Here is a 24404-nt window from a genome sequence, read left to right as displayed (position 1 = left end):
TTAAACAGAATTAGTTTATTACCTATTCACTACGTTACTTCAAGCAATCTAAATATGCACAAAAAAATTTGGAATGTTTTATAAATGCTGAATGATAAAAATATTACATGGCTGCTAATGGGATTTCTTTTTAAGCACAACAAATTAATACTTAAAAGTTTAGTTCTGTTTATGGCAATGTTTGTGTTTAAAGAATTTTTGAAGTATATACACAACTTAAGTCCAAAGAGGTCAGAAAAATATTTACATAATAAATGTGTAGGAAATTTTAGAATTTCATGGATTTAGATGAACTGATGATTCTCTAATGCATCAGCATAAAACTTCAGTTTGTGTAAACAATTCTGTACAGAATATATTACTCTGAACATACAACTTTTAACAGTTTAAAATCTTAGGGTGGTCAATTTTAAAGTTTTGTTTTTTTTTTTTTTAACATTTATTTATTTTTGAGAGACAGAGAAATACAGATCATGAGCAGGGAAGGGGCAGAGAGAGAGGAAGACAGAGAATCCGAAGCAGGCTCCAGGCTCCAAGCTGTCAGCACAGAGCCTGACGTGGGGATCAAACCCACGAACTGTGAGGTCATGACCCGATCCGAAGTCAGATGCTCAACCGACTGAGCCACCCAGGCACCTGTAGGGTGGTCAATTTTAAACGCTGTCACTAAAAATAAGACAGTTTTGGTTTTGATGGTTTGCTACATAATATTTAAATAAGGTCAGTTAAGGGTATGTATAGGTTGTGACTACACATTACTCAACAATATGTAAAATAAAAATGTTGTTTCCTCAGAATATTTAACCTTCTATTCAGATTTTGAAAACTTATCATTACCAAAACAAAAATTCTAACAAAGAGTTCTTACTTCATTTTAATTTTCCAATATTTTAGAAGAAAATTATGGCTATTAAGTGCAAAACATTTTTGCTATTTTTTTGTTATATACTGTATCATGTTACTCCCACTCCTTTGTAACTAACTTTCTCACTGAACTTAGTGTTATAAGAGCAGTAAAAAATTTTTTTAATTAACTAGAGGAGAATAAAATACTAGTGCATTTAACACTTGCTGCACATGTAGTAAATCAGTATAATATGCAGACAATTAACTTATGGTTCTTTGTGGCTTATTTCCTTTTCCAAAATTATAGTCCATGTATCTGATTCAAGATAAACTAGTTGAAAATGTCACGATTATAACTATTTCATGTATTCCTTATTAATAGTAGAATATGACTGAAAATTTGAGAGCAACAAAAAATGACGTGCCAAAATATTTTACAATAAACTATGAATAAAGGGAACACTGAGGCTTGTCTTAAAGAAGCTGTTTGTCATTATTTTTTTTTAGAGATTACAACACACATACAATAAATGAATTTTATCAAAATACAGCACATTTCTTCTACTATATCCATAAAAATCAATTCCTATGTAAATAGTACTGAAAAACAACTAAAATGAGTTAAAATTTACAAAGAGTTGTTAAAGGGTTTCAATCAATATTAAAACTATACAGTACAATAACCAATTGATAACATCTTGAAAGAAGTGCAATATTTGAGTTCACATCTTTTCAAAATTACTGCCTATTTACTCTGACTAGCAAGAAAACAACAAGTCCAACTTTTTTTGCAAAAATAATGTAAATTGCCATTTTTGCTAGTCCTATAAAAGTCTTAATTAAAACAAGGTTGAAGAACAAAGCATAACAGATTAAAAATTCCAAAATTATATTTCTTACTAATTAAAAATGAATCGCAATAACTGAATATTGCTCTAATGAAAGGCTCCAGACTAGCCTTGACTAAAAACAGTTATTGGTCTTCTGTGGCACTTTTTTCTGGTCCAAATAACCATGCATTAATTCTTACCATTTCATGTTACTAAAATTTTATTTAATTACACAGACAGAACAAAAACAAATAAAATTAATGGTTTGGATAAACAAATTAATGACATCTATGAAATATTTGTTACACTAACGAGGAACAAAGGCAGCTGGTGGTAAAACACTATTCTATTACACTGATACACTTAGAAACCCTTTAAAGACTCTGAAGTGTCGAGTTCACATTTAATGTTACCTGTAGGAACAGCCCTTTATTTGAATACCGTGACACACTGGAAGGCCTCAGAGACCCATCCCTTTGCTCTACAACTCTCCACAGCAATTCTCTATCACTGTGCCAATTTCACAAACTTGCTTTGGTTTCCTAGCTCCATGCGTACTGTTTCCTTTTACTTTACCAAGGCAATGTGAGACCAAACAAGATCGAGAGACTTTCCTAAATCTGCTTACGTTTTGTGTTACAGCAACACAATCTCAAAACTGGCCATTTTAGTTTCATTTGCTGCTTAAAATAAAAATTATAAATTAAGATTAAAACGGAGTACTAATTATAAAACACCACCATTTGCAAAAAATCAAAGGATTTCCATATCACAAGAAATGCATGGACAAGCATCTACAGTAGAGTTAAAAATTTCCTGTGACTAAAAAATTAAAAATTGAATCACCGGTAGCAAATGCATTGTCAATGGCTAGAACAAGAACAGATCCTGTAGAGCTCGTAAAATGCAATTATCGTCTTCTTTATTTCTTTAAAAAGACATTACATTTTTATTGCATTATTCTATTAATAAAAACACATTAACAGCTGTTTTTTTCAATCTTTGCTTCCAGATTTTTATAGGAATTGATGGTTTTAATCTGGCCTTGGAAAGTGAACCCACCAGCACCACCTTCACCTACTCACTCTTCAATTCAATATGCACATAGCAAAAACCAACACTTCAAATCTCTTGCCCACATTAAAAAAAAAGTAGTTTCAGCAGAAAAACATTAATATGAGTTGAATAAAAATAAGGGCATAAAAGCTATGAGACAGAGAGCTCTGCCAACTGTCTCTGGGCTACAATCAAGGCTAACTAGAGCCTTGCACAGAGTTCAGTCATGTGTATGAAATCCAAAAATAAACCTACAATCTATACAAAAACAACATATGTTTGTTTTTGTAGCCTTGATTGCTATGTTTAAAAACCTAACAAGAAGTTTTATATGGTATGAATTCAACAGTCTCCCCTATATACTGTACAGTGGTTCTTTCCCTCTAACCACGAGTTCCATGATTTCATTAATGTACAAATTTGAACATAATTTTTGAGTTCTTCTTTACATATAAAAATAGTCAAAATATTAATTTCCCCTGCAAATATCTTCCAATAAATCTTGCTGCCTTCCCCCTCTTTTTGTCCACATTCCTTATGAGGAAACCTCTCGTACAATGATGAGCTCTACTGTGTTCTGGAAAGTTTTTAGCAAAGATACTGCTTGTCCATGTTCAATATTGATAAAACTGTAGCCATTAGCCTAGAAGAAAGAAGAAAAATATCTTTCAGAAAAACATTTCATAATAATGTATTTGCATCTGTGCACTTAAATTTCTGCTGGGTAGTCCACAAACCTGGCAGAAAATAAGAATTATTTTGGCAATTTAAAATAACATGTAGACTCCTGGGCCCTACCCCACATCTATGGAAACAAAATCTCTGAAGGTGGGACTCAGGAACCTTGTCTTCAGATGATTCTTATTAGCAATCCAAAGTTAGGAAGCACTTGTCTAAGACACAGTGTCAGACAGGTGTTATGTGTATGTGCTAATATATAAATAAGGCAACCGAGATGCAAGGATAGCAGAGGGCAAGGCCTGTTCTTCATATTGCCTTGGGCCATCAATAAACACTACATTTCTTATAATTTAGGCCTAACATTTATTGAAGTCTTACTATATATCACACACACAGTTCCAAGTGCTTCAAATGAACTAAATTCTTTAATTCTTGTAACAAAAAGATTCTTTCAACCTATTTTAAAGAAGTTAGCATTCCTAAACTTAAACAAAATGCTAGGAAATATCTAACATGTATTCAAAAATATCCATATGATTTTGCAACGCACAAGAAAGAAATATTTTAAATGATGAAAATAATAGAGAGTAGCTTATAAGAAATGCCACTGTTTTTCACCCACAAATATATAAAAATAAACTTCACAAAAGAGTTATTTTCAAAATCTGGCATTTAATAATTCCTTGATGAGGAAGATGTTATAAAATGAAAAACTAAGAAAATAATAAAAAGATGTATCTTATTTACCTGAATAATTTTATCACCTGGCTGTAATAATTTTGATGCTGGTCCTTCAGGCTGTACCCTTGTTACAAATATACCCTTCAGTAACAACAAAAAAGATAAACATTTAATGGAAAACAGGATGCATAAATAACAGAGTAACAAGGAACAATTTTTCTTTAACAGTATGCAAACACTTGAATTACAGTACAATTTTTCTCCTGGTTTTCTCTGAATATTGTCACAGCCCAATGTTTTTTTTGGTGCTGATAATTCTGACTTGAGTATAGTGATTTTCATTAAAGTGATGGAATTATTTCTACAGATGTGCAGAAAAGCAATAACAAAATTTAAAAATCACTTCATAATATAATGGACATTTAAAATTGGGGGGTTTAGCTCTGGAAAACAGTGTGGAGGTTCCTCCAAAAATAAAAATAGATCTACCCTATGACCCAGCAATAGCACTCCTATGACTTTACCCAAGGGATACAGGAGTGCTGATACATTGGGGCACTTGTACCCCAATGTTTATAGCAGCACTTTCAACAATAGCCAAATTATGGAAAGAGCCTAAATGTCCATCAACTGATGAATGGATAAAGAAATTGTGGTTTATATACACAATGGAATACTACTTGGCAATGAGAAAGAATGAAATATGGCCTTTTGTAGCAAGGTGGATGGAACTGGAGAGTGTGATGCTAAGTGAAATAAGCCATACAGAGAAAGACAGATACCATATGGTTTCACTCTTATGTGGATCCTGAGAAACTTAACAGAAGACCATGGGGGAGGGGGAGGAAAAAAAAAAGAGAGGGAGGGAGGCAAACCATAAGAGACTCTTAAAAACTGAGAATAAACTGAGGGTTGATGGGGGGTGGGAGGGAGGGGGAAAGTGGGTGATGGGCACTAAGAAGGGCACCTGTTGGGATGAGCACTGGGTGTTGTATGGAAACCAATTTGACAATAAATTTCATACTAAAATAAATTAAGTAAGCAAGTAAGTAAATAAATAAATAAATAAAATCACCAGGAAAAAAATAAAATAAAATTGGGGGTTTAATTTGCTTTCCTCAAACAATTCATATGAAGTGGTATTTCAAGACAAAAAGCTGAATAAAGAGAGAAATAAAAAAGGTGATATGTTTTCTCGATTTATAAAAGTATCTGTTAGATTTTCACTTATGTATAAGAGCACTATGTTAGTGAATAAATCCTTATGGATATCTCAAAGACATACAAACAAACTCACATCGTCTTCGGGTCTGAATGGATTTCCTCTGCCCCCAACACCTCCTGATATGCTGAATCCAAGTTCTGGATCCTTTTCAACTCTCACTCGGATCTAAATTAGTATGAAAATAAACTATTACTACTATCTCAGAAAAAGCTACACACAGTATTTAACTATTGGTAAAATACATAAAGATTCATCTAAAATAAACATTCAGGCAGATAAAGGGAAACTACAACATGGAATATCATGTTAATGAGTTAGTGAGTTAAAGGCACAGCTGAGATTATAAAGCATAGCTCCTAACTTAATCTATTGCTGTTTTACAAGGACAGGCAATTGATTAATGTTGACCCTGTGGGTTTTTTGTTTTTTTTTTTTATATCATGGATTTTAATGATATAGAGTATACAAACAAAAAATGTATTTTAGGATCAGTTTCCATCTCTAAAATATCTAAATTACATAGTATCTCTGTGCACTGGGTGTTTCAGAAGATATTTAAAAATCCCTGGGTGGTTGTTGGATTCATTTCCTGAATTTGTTTCTATGCTCGCAAGATGTTAGGATTGATGATCAATTGATAGTGTTTTTTATAACCACGTTATAAAAAAAGATCAAGAACTAAACTTGTTGCAAGACCCTCCCTTTCTCCAGAGACTAAAGCAAAAGGAATAAAGCATTTGTTCTCTACCTACATTTCTAATAGTATTATTTTATCAATAAACTATCCAAATATACAAATGTATGATTAGCCACCTTTTAAATACTACTTTGTAAGATTTAATTCTTGAAGTAGTTTGGAGACTATGGTCAAATTTCAAACTCTCTGTGTCAATTAACAATAGGAAACCATAACATGCCAGTCAAGTTTCATGGTCTACTATTCATATTTCTGAAGGTCTGATTACTGGAATATCATCAAAAAGTTTTGGATACGCAACCACCTTAGGAAAAAAATAATCACATCCAAAACACTAAATGCTACGTCAATTAATCAGAACATGGGAGATCAGAGTCAAGTTAAATACAAAGTTTGACACCTTATTAACTTAACATGAAACCACACCTTTAAACAAAATGGTAAAAACTATGTTAAAAATCTACACGGATTTATTGCTAATAATTAAATAACCTATAAAGTACATTAAGAGCTTAGTTTCATATTTCAAGTATTCTTGATTGTTCTTACCTCTTGCCTTGCCAGTTCATGGCCTTGTCTAGGAGAACAATGGGGCTGTGTATATGGAGGCTGGTGGGCCACCTTCAGCATCAAGTAATCAATTAGTTGTTCTCTAGAGGGATGCCTTGCCACAGAAGCCTGAGGAAGGGGGTGATGTATTTGACTATAATTTGCCTGAGGCCTGAGGGTCTGGCCCATCTGTCCATTACTCAAAGGCATCTAAGAAAAACACGAAGTGTCTTAAAATGACCAATAATAATGTCTTATTACAAATAGTTGGATTTTCTTCTTGGAGTATTACAAAAGCACTAGAGTGTAACATTCTAAATCATACATTATCAAGACACTTACACTATTCTTTCTAATTTTACACTTTTAAAAGAAAAAAATCTATTAATTCTAAATTTGCCTGAGTCCTTGGCAGACAGATTCTCACTCTTTAAAGTTTCAAATAAGTTATCATAAAATTATTTGCTTTTCTATTTGGTATGCATGGACCTGTTTTTTCTTACAATAACAGCAAACGGTGATTATGTCAAAATTTTAAAATTTAAGCCCAGTAAAAGGGTAAATTTTCCCATCTCACACACACATAGAAGATGCATTTTTTCATGTTTCTTCTGAACAGAAATAACAAGTTTTGTGGTAGAATTTTTTTACTATTCTGAGTATATTTTCTACTTTTATTCCTTTCTTTCCAGAATTAACAAGTACAAATATAGTGAAAAGCAAATTTATTCCTTGTGTGTGTGTGTACCAGTTAGTAATTTTTAAACTCTCCAAATGTTAGTTCCATAAAATATTAACCACAAAAATTAAGCCTTGACATTCTGTTTTACTCTTCACAAGCTACGCAAAAAAATCTGAGGTGATTATTTTGTTAAAGAATTATCCTTGTTTTAATGCTTCTCATTGTTCAGAATGAATGAATCTGAGTTTTAGACTTAAAGCCACCTTTGTGGAAATGTGGCTGTTATGTCAGTATGAGGAATTTTTTATTTATTCTGAGAGAGAGCAAGCAAGAGTGTGAGCAGGGAGGGGCAGAGAGAGGGAGAGAAGCAATCCCAAGCAGGCCCATTGTCAGAGCACAGCCCAACGTGGGGCTCAATCTCACATACTGTGAGATCATGACCTAAGTGGAAATCAAGATCTGGACGCTTAACCGACTGAGCCACCCAGGTGCCCCAGTATGAGAAATCTATCTGAAAAATAAGTTTACATTTGTATTATAAATATTTGCATATAGAGATTTTTGTATATAAGAGGAAATACTTTTAAGCTATTCAATCATTTAAAATTTCATTGTTGATTATTAATAAAAAGGTGATCTCATCCACAAGTGAATTATAGAAAAACTATGAGATAAATACTGAGCCCCATTCTCCTAAAATTATTCCAAAGTAGAAAAGTTTGGGAAAAGATTATGGCAATTGTTTCAGAACTACATGCTTTTTTTACATCAACCTTGCTGAAGGAAACAAAGAAGCTTCCCTTTTGGTGAAGATTTTTACTTTAAAAAAAAGTTACCTTTTCACTGTGTTATATTTGAGAACTTGGTTATTTCTCAAGTTTGGAAACTTATATGGGGGTTTTATAACAGAGCACAAATATGATATTACTCTATGACAAATCTTACACTGGTTGGAGAAAAAGAGAATGAGGTATTTTATTATCTTTATATCTTTTTTTTTTAAATTGTGGTTGCTTACTACTTGAACTCTGTAGATTTGAAGCAATTCATCTGCCCAGGAGTATTTAAATGCTTGTGCTGTTATTTTATTACTTATACACAACTCAGCACATAGCTCTTGCTTTTCTCCACATTTATACCATTTATTCCTATGTGCAGATTCAATACCTTTCTCCTAAGGAAAATATTCCAAACAGTAATAACTTCTGACCCATGCTTCAGACTTCTAGACACCTAGATTCTTGGTTGTGCCTGACACTTTACATCAATGTTAAACATACCCATGGAATAAAATAAGCTATCATTAGCAGATGGCTCAGGAGAATAAAAGTATGAAAACAAACCCAGTAACCTAGAATACAAAATTGATATTAAAAAGAAAAAGAAACTGGTTAACATAGCTCAATTAGAAGAAAAAGAAAAAAAAGCTAAAATAAATAGATATGTATGAATTTATGCTATATGTCTGGGTTCCTACTCTCAAGAACAATGCAAAATTTTTATATAATACGTTAAGTATGCTTCATATAATTCTATCTCGTTATACAAGGGATACGGAATTAGTTAAGAAAGAATAGCTGAGCGAGAATATTAAAGAAAAGAGTTAACTATCTGGTATTGGGTGACAGAAAAGTAAAATCTGTGAGTAAGTGATGCTTTAGTAACAAAAGTATTAAGAATACAATCATCATTTATCACATACAAAACGCTTTCAAGGTGACTTTTAATTACATTTAAAGAATTTTAAAATGTCTTTAGTAATGATAAAATATCCTCAAGTGATGAATTTAAGACAGGTTCATCTTTAATTGTCCAATACCAAAAAGCCTCTGACTCAAACAGGAATGCCAAAGAGCCTCTGACTCAAACAATAAGGTAAGTAGGTGATAGTAGAGAAATCAAAAACAATAAAATGATTCTCCAGTGTGGAAAAAAAATCATGGACTAAACCAGGAAATAACAGGGCAAAAATATATTTCATATTTCTAAATTAGTTTTTAAAAAAAATCTTTACTAATCAAGGAGGAAAAGTCCTCAAAAACTTATTTTCATTGTTAAAGCATACATGATATTTCCAGTTTAAAATCTGTAAAACAGAGTAAGTTCAAAGAGATGTGTTCATTTATTTCCTGAGCACCTACTTTTATCAAGCTGTCTGGAGGAACATCTTTGTGACTAAGTGTAGCTGATGAGTAGTTCGGCTGTCCTGAAATGAACAGATCGTCTTGACAAGGATCTCCTGGACAGGATGTCTGGGGATGCTTCAAATGAGGGGAAAATAAAAAGTAAACAAACAATGTTCTTTACGATGTAAAATCAAAATGATGATGACACGTGAAAGGAGATTAGGAAAAAATATTACTAGATCATGGGAAGATGAAGAACCCAATAAACATCACCATCATAACTGCCATTAATATCACTACCTTGACGATGGACATTAACTAAATTTGTTGTGGCATTCATTTCACAATATATACATATATCAAATTATTATGATATATACTTAGGACTAATACTAATATGTCAATTACATCTCAACAAAACTGTAAAAATTATTAGTACTTTTAACATACACTGTTAAGCTATTTCTTCACAATGCTTTCCGTTATATTTACAGTAATACCTAGCTTTCAATACTGTGAAGAATTTAGTTATTAATCAAAGTTAAGAGTCCCAAATTTTAAGAGCAACTAAAACAATCTCTTGTTGGGTATACATAAAGGTTTTTTGTTTTTTTGGAAAAAAAATTAACTGCTATTCTTTTAACAGCACAGTGCCACCTGGGATCTTCTTTTTAATGATGAACAGTATCAATAAATACATAGTCTCATAAAATTCACTTTAACTTAATTGTATCATAGTATTAGCTCAGTATTTTCAAAACCAATGGTTTGGTGAAACACTTAAAATTAACTAGAGTTCATATTTTTATATGACCAATAATATCCTTCTAGTTTACCTCAATGATAGGTTTAGAGAAAAAAGCAGACTCAGTTATCTCATTATCTCTGAATATTTTTTACAAACATGCTGGGAAGAAAGATGCCTGTACTTTTCATTTTAATCTAGTTCTAAATATACCTAGCTATATTCTTGAAAACTAAAGGGATTGTGATAAATAGCACTATTGTAACTTTCAAAACAGTATGTGGCTAGCAACACAGGTATGTAAACTACATCATCATACTGAAAAATAATCTGAAATCTACTTCATTATGATATACCACAGGATACATAAAAACCTAAGGGCTTGTAATTTAATCTTATAAACTTTATCTGCAACAGAGCTATCATGTGTAGTTAGTTGCTCATTCAAAGCATGGATTAGCATTTTTAGATTTGGTTTGATCTAATTTTGTGTATTTATGCAATGAATATTTTGCCTTCCTTCCTCATTTCTGAGATGTGCTCTCAGAACCCACAGTAATCAACTTAGGTCATAGCTTCAAGTTTAAACTCCAGTCTATTCAGGTCTTTAAAAGAACAACTATATATTATGAATGAAAAAGTAAAATGCAATAGACTCAAAGGCTCTGAATGTAAGAATAACAAGCAAAAAATATTACTGTACAAGAATTTGGAAAGAATAACTGTTCCAGATGACTATAAAGATAACCCCTGAGTTGATAAAAGCCTCTTGTGTCCATTCTTTGGCTTCAGTTGGAAAGAGTACCAGAAATGCTGGGCTTAATAGCTATCACCCTTCTCTCTCCATTTCAAAGGGATAAATTACAAAACAAATGCTATCACTCTAACATGGAATCTAAGTGGTGGCAGATGGCAGAGGGCAGAGCAAGAAGAGTGAAGCCCAGCCACAGCGGAGTGAATCCAGGAGACTGCTCTTGCCTTAGAACACAACAGAGCAAAGCCAGCTATGTACTAAAAAGAGGATGGGGACCCTCAGGAAAAAGCAAAGGACCCAGAAGTAATCAGAGTAAACATGGAAATAAAACTATGGGGAGGAGACAAGTAAGGCTGTAAAAAGGAGAAAAATCTTTTTGGAATGAAAGGAAAGGGGGAGAAGGAAGTATTTATTTTGAGGCTATACTATACCTCACGTTGTTATTAAGAGAAAAATCTTAAAATAGAGCCAGGCCAGAGCTGTTCTGTTCTTTCTCCTTCTCTGCCATTCTTAACCCTTACCCTTAACTTTCATTAAAAGAATATGCCATTGGGGAGCTTGGTTGGCTCAGTCGGTTAAACATTCAACTCTTTATCTCAGCTCAGGTCTTGATCTCATGGTTTATGGGATTGAGCTCCGTGTCAGGCAGGCTCTGCATTGAATGAGGAGGAGTCTGCTTGGGATTCTCTCTCTTTCTCAATAAATAAATAAATAAATAAATAAATAAATAAATAAATACCGTTAATGACTATTAACCATTAATAAAAGAATTTGGCTTTTGCCTTTTCATTGGTATTTCTTAGAATTTCTCCAGTCTCACATTTAATTCTATCTAGCAAACTGTGATTAAACTTACTTCCAGGCAGTGCTTTTCATCTGCCAATTCTCAATCACTAAAAATTATTCTTCCCCACAACCCCACTGTGTACTATATACAGCATAGCCTTAAACCTTGATTTAGGGAGAGTTAGTTAATTTTATTAAGAGAAAACACCATAAAGCATAATAAGAAAAAAAACCAACTCTCAGTTATTCCTATTGCTCACCCCTATTTACATAAACAAGAGCAGACTACATCCTTAGCTGATGGCCAGAGAAACTTGAGAGATAAATACTAAATCGGCTTTGCAGAAAGTTTTAGAACTAAGCCATGGAAGAACCAGAAGGTTATCAAAGTATCTAACCCACAGTAAAAACGTATTTTCTAAAAACATGAAAGCATTAAAATGTGGGGTCTTTTTTTCTCTTCTGTGTACTAAAAGTACTGGTCTACTACAGGTACTCACTCGAAAAATGTGCCCACCAGAACCTCTTCCGTCTGCAACACTCAAGGCAAGGCTGCCTTGGCTGCCATGCAGATCCCTAGAGCTGCCATAGTGAAAGTTGCTTACAGCAGTAAAATTGGAATTAAAGGACCTTGACAGCATGCTCTGAATAAAGAGGGGATAGATTTAACAGAGATTAGTGTAGCATGCAAAATTCACAAGACATGTTATGTACATAGACGTATTTATAAGTAACCCCAATACCACACAGGAATATCATGCACTGAATTTTCAGTGCCACTGCAAGAAATTGGCACTATTTACCATATTATTTACATGACAACATACACATATACACATAAAGTACATGTAAATCCAACCATTCACATGTTTAAACACTAAAGAAAGTACAAACATATAGTGTCTTTTACAATGCAATTATTTCCTTTACTCCTAATACATCTTATTGGAAGTTTATCAGAAAACAGGAATTGATGTCAAACTTAAATGTATGTATATATGTGTAGTTCTATAAGGAATACAAGCTGATTTCTCAGTTTCAGTTTAAACATACGTACATAGCACAAAATATTATCGGCAAAAAACACTTGGCTTTTGGCCACTGCAATTTCTTTCTTTCTTTCTTTGTTTCTTTCTTTCTTTTTTTTTTTTGGCCATTACCATCTCTAAAAAAAAATTACCTTCTACATTTAGAAACATGTCTTACGTTAGAAAAAAGGTTAACATAGTTCTAGTATATAACACAAAGTTTTAGTATATAGCATTTACAAGGCTCTCCCTGCTCTCAAATTACCAGAAGAAAAAAACCCCTAGAAAATGTACTTGTAAAAAAAATTTCCCATTCAAATAAATAGATACTTAAGATTTTAGGAGTTAGCAGTGGCATTTGCTGCTTAAACTTGAAGAATCACTGATGGAATCTTCATGCAGACTGAGTTTACATGAATGCCCAATCACTAATCCCAGAGCTGCCTAAAAAATGTACCTCAATAAACAGAATGCCTGATTTTCATTGTTCCTGCTTGTTTACTCCTAGAGCTGTTAAATGCTGTTTTTTCATGTGGATGCTTTTACTTATGTCCCTGAATATTGGATGGTCTTATGGTTAAATTGGGAGTAACCACACTTTGAGCACGGCTTGCTTATCAAGAAGTATAGAAATGCTTGTAAGCATTATATGTGTATGCTGTCATTACAAGCTTGTAAGCTTACAAGCATTTCTATATTACTCTCAGAGAACCTATATACCTTCTCCCGATTATGAAGTTGATCTCTAATATCAAGAAACATTAATATGGCCTTCCAGAATGAAAGAGATCTATAAAATTACAATGCACTCTTTTAGTTATTTTGTGGATTCCAAAGTAATGAGTAAAGAAAAAGCTAAACTTAAGAGGCCACAACTATACTTTCCCAGACCATTTCACAAACAACAAGGATTTGGCAGTGGCAATTCAGAGGTTCCATAAACATTTGATTAGAATGTAAAAATAAAGAAATTACACACACTAACCCCCCCCGCCCCAACATAAACAACACATACTCATGTGTTACACACAATTTTAATATGTTCTTAACTTGAATGGCCCAAATGACCCTTTTTAATGATATGTAAATCCAGGAATCAAAGCTTTTTCTGTTGTCTTTGAACATATGTAAGGTTTTTGTAAATATTTCACTGACTAAGAAGGCTGACGCTCAGAACACATCTGGTTTGTAATTCAGGGTTGTACATAGACGTCCATATAAAACTGCATCCTGTTACAACACAACACATTGTGCAGAGCTCAGTTAAGGAATATGTCCTGGACACTGATGTTCCCTACAGGCTAACAGCTGTATAAAAGCAAATGAATGTGGCAATTTTCATGTTACATTAATCATATTCTGGTTGAGGGCTTCTTATAAGAATCATTAGTTTAATTAAACAAGTCTTGAGAAGAATGAGGTGAGATATAATCACATGTTTGGGTTTCAGGTACAGTTTTGTTGCAGGGACAGGAAGGAAAGTTACTATAACAAGGTTTAAAAACCAAGTAAGCTTTAACTTATCTAATCATTGTATTAATGCTAAACAACTAAGCTGGGCAAAGTAGCAACTTATGATTTGGGGACTTACCTCTAAAGGGAGGGTTGGGCATTGTGAAATTCCCTGGGGAAATTTTTCAAATGTCTACCTGCCATCAGAATTATATTTGGGGGAGGAAGAGGAATTGCAGAGGAGCAAAAGAGATTTTCCATCACCCTCCACCATTTTCAACCAAAGCTTTCAAGTGTTTGGTCTAAATCATGTTGCTCTGTGTCCTCACAAGGCTTTTCTTAGTTTCCTTGGACTAATTTTCACTTCTAAATTACCAGTGGGCACAAGTGGGAAACTACTGGCATGTACTCCTCAAGTAATTGTACAGCAAATTTCTAAATATAAAAAGCAGAGAGATACAATGAACAATGGGGTAGCTGCTACCTGCTTCCTGATAACTAAAGTCTAGGTATATCTCCGTCAGACAGTAGTGGGAGAATAGCTCCTGACATGTCAACTCTATAGAATATAATGATAACCAGACTCATCTCTTTATCCAAATCTGTTATTCCTTCTCTATTCTGGCAATCCCAACAACCAGTCATTCAAGGCACCACTCAAGCTTAATCCCTTTTCCTCAAAGACTTATTATTAGAGGAATATTCCAATCACGAGTCAGATATTATAAAGTGTGTTTCAAAACGGTGTCTTGAATTCTTGCCTTTGTCTCAGTTCCTTCGAAACATTTCTCATTTATTTTCTGGACCACTAGATAGCCTCATAGCTCAATCAACTTAACTGTAGCCTCTTCCTTCTCAAAAAAACAAAACAACAACAAAAAACTATAGCCCTCCCTCCTTCCAATTCCATATTATCTCCAGAAGTTTACTTATAAAACAGCTGTGGTATTCCTCTGCTTAAGAAATTTCCAAATTCCTTAGAAAAGGCACACAAGTCCAAAGAACCAACAATTTATACAGTTATACTGAAACAAAATGGAAGAGAATGAGGTTGCCTAAGACCATTAGATGCACAGCTATTTAAAGTTGGGAAGACAGCACTGAAAAGAGCTAATAATTACAGGCAGAAGTTTAATGCAAATTGACATATGGTACTAATCATATTTTACGGGTTTACTTCTAAAAAAATTAGACCTAGGGAATTTTTTTTAAATGACTAATTGAGGTTGTATACATTTAGCTGTTTTAAAAAACATGTTTAATAAGCAGAGATAACAAAATTCTTGGGTAAAAACTGCTGAGAGATATGAAATTAAATCTTTAAAAATGTGCCCCATACACCTGAGCCAAAGCCAAAGAACTGTGACACTAATTTATCAGTTTTATATAATTTAAAAAAATTTTAACTCCTTTCAAAAAAATGACATCTACATGTGAAGTTAAACTGAAGAGAGGCCTAAGTTGTTTTACCAATCATTTCTAAACTTCATTAGAGCGACAGACACTTGAGGTCAGAGAAGTCAGAAATGCAGTTCAAAAAAGTCAAGAATAAATGCTGTGCCAGAAGCCATCTATGTCAGTGACAGTGTTAGTCTTTTAACATTCTCTGGGGAAAAAAATCTTAGATGAAATATTTGTATTTCTTGTTATTTTTCTAACTATATAGTTGTATTTTTATACACATATTTACATAACCAACAATAATTAATAGACGAGAGCAGGAGGTCAAAAACTGCTAAAAGGAGGTACACATGTATACACATGTATTATATACAGTATGTGTGGCAGAATCTAAAAGAGATACGCACATAAACACAGGCAATGAATTTAAGATCATTAGAAAACACTGGGGAATAAGAGGCAGAAAAGAAGCATACACTACTATCTCAGTTGTTTTTGAGTCTGGCTAAGTCTAAACTTACACTCTATTGTAAACACTAAGAAAAAAACTCCTCAAATGTTAAGTATGTATTCAGTAATTCAGAGCATCTTGTATCACCTTGTTTAAAAAACAAAGAATACCAAATATTTTTAAGAAAAATAAATTCATAGAGAGGAAAATGAAAAATTCGTATTTAATTACCTTTTCTAATTTTTTGGCCTCGATGTGTCGTAGTACTTGCTCTCGCCAGTCATGAGGAACTTTACTTTTTCCTGGAGGATCTAATAAAGAATGCTCAGAACCAACTCTTGCATTTGGTCTTTTTGAAGGGCTAGTCCGTGAATAATTAAAATCACTAACTGACATAGTTCTCTCTGGTATTTCACTAATGGAGGGTCGAGCACTCTGAGGCCTTGATGCATTTGGACCATCGATGCTGTATGTTCGTGCAGAAAGAGGTCTCTGTGATCCTGACATCACTGGAGTTCTTCCCACTGAATGTAACTCTCTGTACGACAAATAATCTCCTTCTGGAATTTGGGCCCGCCTTGTGGGACCTGACTCACCAAGATTTACAGAAGCTGTAGAGGACACACTACTTTGTCGCTGAATCGTAGTTCGAGTTGCTCCAGGAATGAGTCGTTCATTTGGTGAGATGGCCCACACTTCCCCATGTCTTCCTGGGCCCATTCTCTGATGTAAATGGTATCCAGTACTAGCTCGAACATTGTTATGGTTAGAGAAATTCATATTGGCAGAATGCTTAGCGTAACCGTGATTTTCTGTGCTCTCTGATCTAGGAAGGCGCTGAGGAGGAAAACTGACATGATCTATCTGGGGATTTTGTTTGCTGTGCCACATAGTGTCCTTGACAGCAGCACTGCTACTGTATTGAATATTATATTGTGGAGGACCATATATTTGAGGTGTAGATTGTGGGCCACTTATTGTGGAGCCTCTTACTATATTTGGCTCTTCAGGATTATGATTTGAATCAAACTTGAAAATTGCCTTTGTACCTGATATTAAATCAGAAGATGAAGAAGAACCAGTAAATACTTGCAATGGTTGATCATACAAAAGTGTAGCAGACTTGCTCCTGACAATATTTTTTCCATCAACAGTAGATGTTACTTTAACTGTTGTACTTGGCTGCTGTGGTCCATTGTCACTAACAATGTCATAGATTTTTAGTCCTCCAGTCTCCATATTAGTTATACTATGAGATTTCACAACAGATCCAATTGGCCCACTTCTCTGAGGGGAGAGATCTTCAGTGCTTTTGGAAATACCCATATCAACAGACGAATCAGTGTCATGTGGTTCAGTCCTCCTAGGGGACTGTGGAGTGTCCTCAGGATGTCCATTTGTCTTATTTACACATTCCAGATTAGGATACTTATTTCCATTTTCCAAGTGCTCAGCTTCTCCTTTAGCATTAATGCTTAAAAAGTCCGTTCCAAGCACTATATCTTGTGTCTTGGATCTTTCCACTATTTCTGGTTGAAATGTATCGTTAGTTACAAGTTTATTAAGATTCATATTGATATGGTCTAATTTGTGAGATTCATCAGATGTGGCTGTTGAGTCAACACCTTTCTCAATAAGAACTAATTGTTCTTCAATATTCAAATCATATTCAGGTAAGTTAAAATCTTTTTTATCATGAACCTGGTAGTTTTCTTCTGTTGAATGATTTAAAATATCTCCATTTTGTAAAAGGCTGTTAAAATTTTCATCTTCTTGCCTAAAACAAAGATAATGTTATCATAAACATCATAAAGCCAAGTTTCTTAGTAACAAAAACATTAATAACTAATTAATGTGTAGCTACACAAAGTTAAAAGAGCTGATGAGAGTCAAAGACGAAAGTCATTTATTAGTATGTTATTTTAAAATATTATCGAATAATAAAGTAATGTAAATTTACATTAAATGGAGATAAGTAAAACATTAATTAAAATTCACAATCAATAATACCAATCACTTTGCCACGATATAGATTAATAAGGCTAAATGGTGAAGAAAAATGGACTTATGCACGTTTTCACGAATGCTAAAACATGAAATGCTTGAAAGATAGATAGATACATGGAAAGCCAATGACTTCAAGTGTTGAGTGAAGAGCACGAAACATTTTTACAAATAATTCTGAAACCTTACATTAACTGCAGTTAATAATAATTACTAATAATTATTAACTATAGTTAATCATTAACTAAGTATTAGATTCAAATACATAAATACATTATAAAAAGGTAAGAAATAAACAATTACTCAAAGATCTACAAAATGTAAAGACAATCAACAATACTAAAAACAAAACTTGTAGAACTCAACAAAAATTCTATTTTACTGTATGTTGATTTAAAAAAATAAAATAAAAAATGCAACATTGAAAAAATAATTTGAAGATCAAAAGCAAAACTAAATCTAATGATGTCTAAATGACTTCATTTTATTTGGCAAATATTTATAAATGTGCTCTTCCAAAATTACAGAAAACATTTTATTTCTACTTGGTAGAAATAAAAAAATCTATTTCACACAAATATGAAAACATATTTGTGTCATTTTGTATAAATATTCAAGTTATGTTTCAACAAGTATTCCTTAGTATTCATCTTCCCATTGGGTAATAGACTATATTATTAGAAATACAACAAAGAAAGTTGTGGATATATCCCTTTCTTAGCCTTTATTTCATTACATAAAAAACATGATTTATAAAATACTCAAGTAATTCCCAACAAAATATCAGTAACATTTTATTATTCAAGAAATTACTCATTATTTTAACATCTAAGAGGTTATAAAAATTATTATTTTACCACTAGGTTTTAGTCTCAAATTCAGAAAACATAAATAATCATAATTACAACTACATAACGGCTAAACTCATTTTGAGACATAAAATTCATTTTCCTTTTACAACAATTCAAATCAATAAATACCAAATTTGACTTAAGATGCCTGGAATTTAAGAATCATTTGCCTCTAAAAAGTAGTCAACAGTTTCTACACAATTAGCTGTGGGTTCAGTAGAAACCCAAATCTTTCTAATAAGCACCTAGCTGATATATTGTAACATGAAAGTAAAACAACAGTCTTATTTTGATAGCGAAATATATTGAGAGCTCAAATAATAGATGTTTTAAACTTCAGCTAATTTCAGCCTGTAGGAATTAAGTCTTGTTTCAGAGTCTGACCTACAAATTTAAGTCTAAGTCAAAGATACAGAAGTAATTAAAGTGCTGAATGCTCTTTAATGACACTCCCCCAAAAAGAGTATCTAAAAAATACTTAATTCAACTTGAATTACTCCAAACAAGCTATTTATGTTGTAATACCTAAAAATATCATAAAAGTGTTCAACTTTTTAATGAGGAGAATTAGGATATTTTAAGTCTTTTCTTCCCCATTTATATTTTTAAGTTTATTTTTTTTAGTAATCCCTACACCCATGTGAGGCTTGAACCCAGAACCCAGTGATCAAGAGTCACAAACTGTTCGGACTGAGCCAGCCTGGTCCCTTCTTCTTCCCCATTTAAAAAACTAATTTAAAATGGAAATGTAGAAAAGTTAAGTAATTAGTAATAAAATGGAGAAGAAACCATACACTACCTGATCTACTTCTAAAATATTAATTTGTGAAATCTTTGGTTTTAGTCCATATATTGATTTGCCTTATTATCTCTATTGTACAAAAAAATTATTCTGTTAAGATGTCACAAACCTGATTTTGGAATTAATACCACCAATATGGGTTTGTTTCATTGGAGAGCAGAGTGAGGTATCTTGACTACTATCAGTATTAAGAGAAACTGAATCAGACATCCGAGATGGAGAAGAACAGTTGCTGTTATTCTGATTGCTATTGTGTGTAACTTCATCTGATAAAGAATCTGTATCCTTTGTATCATCTGAAACAAAAAAACTTAAGCCGTTGATAAAGTCACTAAGAATTTGTGTTTAATACTTTGAAGTGAAGACAAATGGCATTTATATTGTACTGGTTCAAATATATAAAAAATTATATGGATAAAAAGACAACCAAAACCACTTTTGAAAATTCAGTCCTAATACACACAAAGATTAAAGAATTTAAAACTCGTAATACCATTAGTTTTTGACAAATATAACATATGTTATACCATTAGTTTTTGACAATTTGATTTAGTTTTTACTACTGGCAAGATGATATTACACAATGTTTTTCTAAGGACATCAATTAATTTTAGTGACTATGGCTCTTCCACTCAGTTACAATTGTCTTTTGAAAGTAGGCTCTATGCCCAATGTGAGGCTTGAACTCACAACCCAGAGATCAAGAGTTGCATGCCCTACTGACTAAGCCAGCCAGGTGCCCCCACATTCATTACTTTAAAAAGTCATAATAATAAAGAATAAATAGTATAGTTCACAGCTTAGGTAAATTTATCCAGGGAAGAAATTATTTCATACATGTATGCAACCGTTTTGATCTATCCTGAAAATAAAAATGAGCAATACAGTTAATTAAAAAAAATTACCAATCAAGGAGTTTTCACAAGGTCAGCTCTCTTTTCCTGTTTTTAAGCCATTTCAAAGAACTGCATATGAAAAAATAAACTATCAATATATGAAATGGCTTTTTTTTTATATAAACAGAAATAGACAATATTTATACTCCATTATAGACAGGTACATTAAAAAGTATTATTTTTTTTTTAAGTAATAATGAAAAGATAATAACTTGGGCACTTGGCTGGCTCAGTTGGTGGAGCACGCGACTGTGGAACTCAGGGTCAGGACTTCAAGCTCCAAGTTGGGCACAGAGCTTACTTAAAAACAAAACAAAAGAAGATAATAACAGTATTTTTACAACCCTTAAAGGCTGTTTTTAACTAATGTAATTCTACCCAAATCATAGAAACTGTATATATAGACACAGAAATAGGAGATTGTATGAATTAAAAATATTTTTTTTGTTCCAAAAGGAACACAGTTCAATTAGTCTGAATTTGTGTTTACAGTTGGCAGTAATAGTACATAGGGCTCAGGATCTTCAATTTTAAGGTATTTGGGTGCTGGGTTTTTAATTTTTAAAATATCGTTAAACAAGATGGCAGGTAAGTTCTTTCCTAGACATATTCCTCTTCTTCTACCTCATTGTGACAGTTAGAAAGTAATATGTAAAATATTTAGCATAGTAATAAGCAGCAACTAGTAAGTACTCAAATATCACTACCACTATTATCATGAAACCTAAACTATCTAAGGGCCAGCTGGATAGTAAGTTTCATTAATGCCATAAAGGCAAAGGCTGGATAAATATTTGGTAGAGATACTACAGACCAGTTCAGGCACTTATGGGGAGGAGTGAGACAAGGATGAAAGGAAAGGATAGATACCCTTCAAATTCCCTTTCATTTCTAAGAAGGGCCTGAGATTCTATGTTACGTGAAAAATGGCTAGGGTGTGGGAATGGTGTAAAAAAGAGTTCTAGGACAGAAAAACAACAATAAGCAGCTATTCTACATCAGATACAGAGCTAGATCTGAGTACAATGAATAATCTAGTACATCTGATACTCATAAAGTCCTTCATTAGCCTCAGCATATGTCAAGTCAGGTAACTTCATATGGATAGAATTAAGTAGCTCAAGGATTACATGGTAAGTAAGTGGCAGAAATGGAATCATAATCCAGTTTTGTGTGCCTGTGAAGCCCATGACCTTATAAGTAAACTTGTATGAGGGAAGAGAAAAAAAATCTAACAATATTCTTCTTTAAGAACTAGGAAGATGAGGAACAGAACTTTTAAAAAAGCATGTTTTAAAAATTGTTTCTAAAAAGTGTTTTAAGTAACATAATGATATTTAGTGAAATTTATTTCAAAAAAATTTATATATTTGATAAATCCAGCCCATTTCTATTCCTAGTGCTTTCAACATCTAACCTTTTTTGTTATTACTAAGAGCTACAACTTTTGGCTGGTTAATAGAGCTTTCAATTAACGGTGGTCGCATCTCTGCCATTTTCATCTCTTCATCAGAAGAAAGTTCTTCAGATTCCTAATGTAAAGAAAAAAGAAAGAAAATATTTAAATAAATTTTGGTTTCTTTAAATGAATACATATTAACTCATAAGAACTTCAAAGAGAAAAGAATATTTAGAACATGGATGAAACTTTTTTATGGTAATATTGACTAAAACTAGTATATGACTTAAATTTTTCAAGATATGGCAATAAAACTATGGTAATTATTAACAATATGTCGAATGGCTATGGGATAAAATTCTGTGGTAGGCCTTAATTCAGGTGTATTAATGATTACTATGTGCTGTTACTATGTCAAGTGCTACAAATACAAAAATGAATAAAACATAATCCCTGTCTTAGAAAAACTTGTTTAGCGAAGGTGCTCCAAAAAAAGTCCCTTCTGAATTTCTCAAATTTATTCTAAAATTATCAGGTTCCAAGGAATCAGAAGGACTGAGGCATTCTTCTATTAAAATGAATTCATGGCAATTTTTGCCCAATTTGAAGACAGAATTTTTTATTAATCTCCATGAATTTTTCTCTAATATTTGGCAACTATCCCAGATTATCTGCCACTGAGTGCTACTAAGTGAAAGGGGGTGCAGGGGAGGGAGGAGGACCTGGTAGTGAACAAACATTTATACAAAAATTTTAACAATGCGCATACTCTCTATATAAAAACAAATCTTTTGCACGTTAAATTATTCATAGTTAAGGATGAAAATAAACAAAAATTCTTAAAAACTGTTCTGTTAAAAGTGCTAAGACTTTTAGGTACTCACAAGTGACATAATAAAGACATGGACTAGGGTCAGCAAACTATTTCAGTAAAAATGCCAGATCATAAATATGTTACACTTCAAGGGCCCTAAAGGTCTCTTCAACTACCCAACTCTGTCACTGTAGCACAACTTTGCCACAGACAACATGTAAACAAATGACTGTGGCTATGTGCCAGAAAAACTGAATTTCACCTAATTTTTCACATGTTGTGAAATATTCTTTTGATTTTTATTCAACCCTTTAATAACATAAAAGCTGTTCTTAGCTTGCAAGCCATATAAAAGACAGGCAGTGGGCCAGATATAGGCCACAGGCCATACATAGTTTGCCAAATCCCATTTGTAGGACTGTACTACAATGGAAAAAGACTTCTAATTAGAATAGTCAGACAAAGTAAAAGTGGAAGTAAGAGAAGTGAAGGGTGAAGTAAGACAGGAATGACATTCTGAACAGAGGAAAGCATGGAAATAAGAGAAGGTATGTAAAGCATGTCAACTCCATGTAGTTGGAGCTCAGATAACTGGCAGGAGACAGAAAAGTTAGGTTGGACTGAGTAGGAAATTATGTGTTGGTCATTATTGGACGTTGCCAAGCCAGGAACTCGCAACATGAGATTATCTTTTAAAATGATAACTCTGGGGGCACCTGGGTGGCTCAGCCAGTTGGGCATCTGACTTCGGCTCAAGTCATGATCCCACAGTTCGTGGGTTCAAGCCCTGTGTCAAGGTTTGGGCTCTGTGCTGACAGCTCAGAGCTCAGAACCTGGAGCCTGCGTTGGATTCTGTCTCTCTCTCTGCCCCTCCCCCACTCATGCTGTATCTCTCAAAAATATATAAACATTTAAAAAATACAAAAATAAAATGGTAACTCTGGTATTAAGAATATATGGGAAGAGAAAGAAACCGGCAGAAAGGGATCTAGCTATCCTAATAGTCCTAATGAAAAAGCTTTATCTGTCCTTAGCCAATGGCAGTGATGACTGCTGATAAAGAAATAAAGAATTTGAAAGAAATTTTGGCACTAACAGGACTTAATGATAAAATGAATGCAAAAAATGAGAGAGCAAAAGAAAGAAGGGCAAATGGTCTGTCCTAATCTTTGACATGGGCAGTACTTTCAACTGCTGAGCAGACTTCCTTCTTCATGAATTATACTACACGGGTGTCTGGGAGCTGTAGCCTCCTAGATGTCCTCCTACCTTTCTGTCTTTTGTGCTCAAATCAATGAATCCTCCTGCAGTTAGCATTTATTTTTGCCTTTCTTACTCTTTCCCCTTGGATATTACATTTTCTTCAATGATTATGTGTAATGTAGATAATTTGATTTATAATCCCGTTTTCGTTTCTCTTCTAAGCTAAAGATACCTGTTAAGTGTTCAAATTCCACATATCCAAAAACAAACTAGACCTTCTAAGCCTGTTTATTCTTTTAACACCCCACTTCAGTTGATGACACCATCATCCATTCAAACATGGTTATGTGACTGTCCCCTCTCCCCCATTCCTTACAGTCAGGAATACTTCCATACTAAATCTCTTACATTTGGACAACTAAGTTCCAGTCCACATTGTCTACTA

At 33.3% G+C, this 24404-nt stretch overlaps 1 protein-coding gene across 10 annotated transcripts in view; it reads right to left on the bottom strand.

Moving 5' to 3' along the window:
* Nucleotides 1-1878: 1878 nt before the first annotated feature.
* The window catches only part of ERBIN (erbb2 interacting protein), a 130931-nt gene continuing 108405 nt past the window's right edge, over nucleotides 1879-24404 (bottom strand). For 3 of the 10 annotated variants that reach the window (XM_006927761.5, XM_019835020.3, XM_045061449.1), the window contains 9 exons: nucleotides 21961-22075; nucleotides 19757-19943; nucleotides 16222-17767; nucleotides 12159-12302; nucleotides 9389-9508; nucleotides 6566-6775; nucleotides 5392-5484; nucleotides 4161-4235; nucleotides 1879-3375 (listed from right to left, as the gene is read on the bottom strand). In XM_006927761.5, the coding sequence (XP_006927823.2) occupies nucleotides 3268-3375; nucleotides 4161-4235; nucleotides 5392-5484; nucleotides 6566-6775; nucleotides 9389-9508; nucleotides 12159-12302; nucleotides 16222-17767; nucleotides 19757-19943; nucleotides 21961-22075 (2598 nt within the window). In that variant the 3' untranslated portion in view covers nucleotides 1879-3267. The remainder of the gene's footprint in view (nucleotides 3376-4160; nucleotides 4236-5391; nucleotides 5485-6565; nucleotides 6776-9388; nucleotides 9509-12158; nucleotides 12303-16221; nucleotides 17768-19756; nucleotides 19944-21960; nucleotides 22076-24404) is intronic. The other 7 variants (XM_019834997.3, XM_011284009.4, XM_045061437.1 and 4 more) reach the window with 7 other exon arrangements.

Source organism: Felis catus, chromosome A1, assembly GCF_018350175.1.
Source record: "Felis catus isolate Fca126 chromosome A1, F.catus_Fca126_mat1.0, whole genome shotgun sequence".
NCBI classification, from domain to species: Eukaryota; Metazoa; Chordata; class Mammalia; order Carnivora; family Felidae; genus Felis; species Felis catus.
This window is presented reverse-complemented; position numbering and strand designations above follow the sequence as displayed.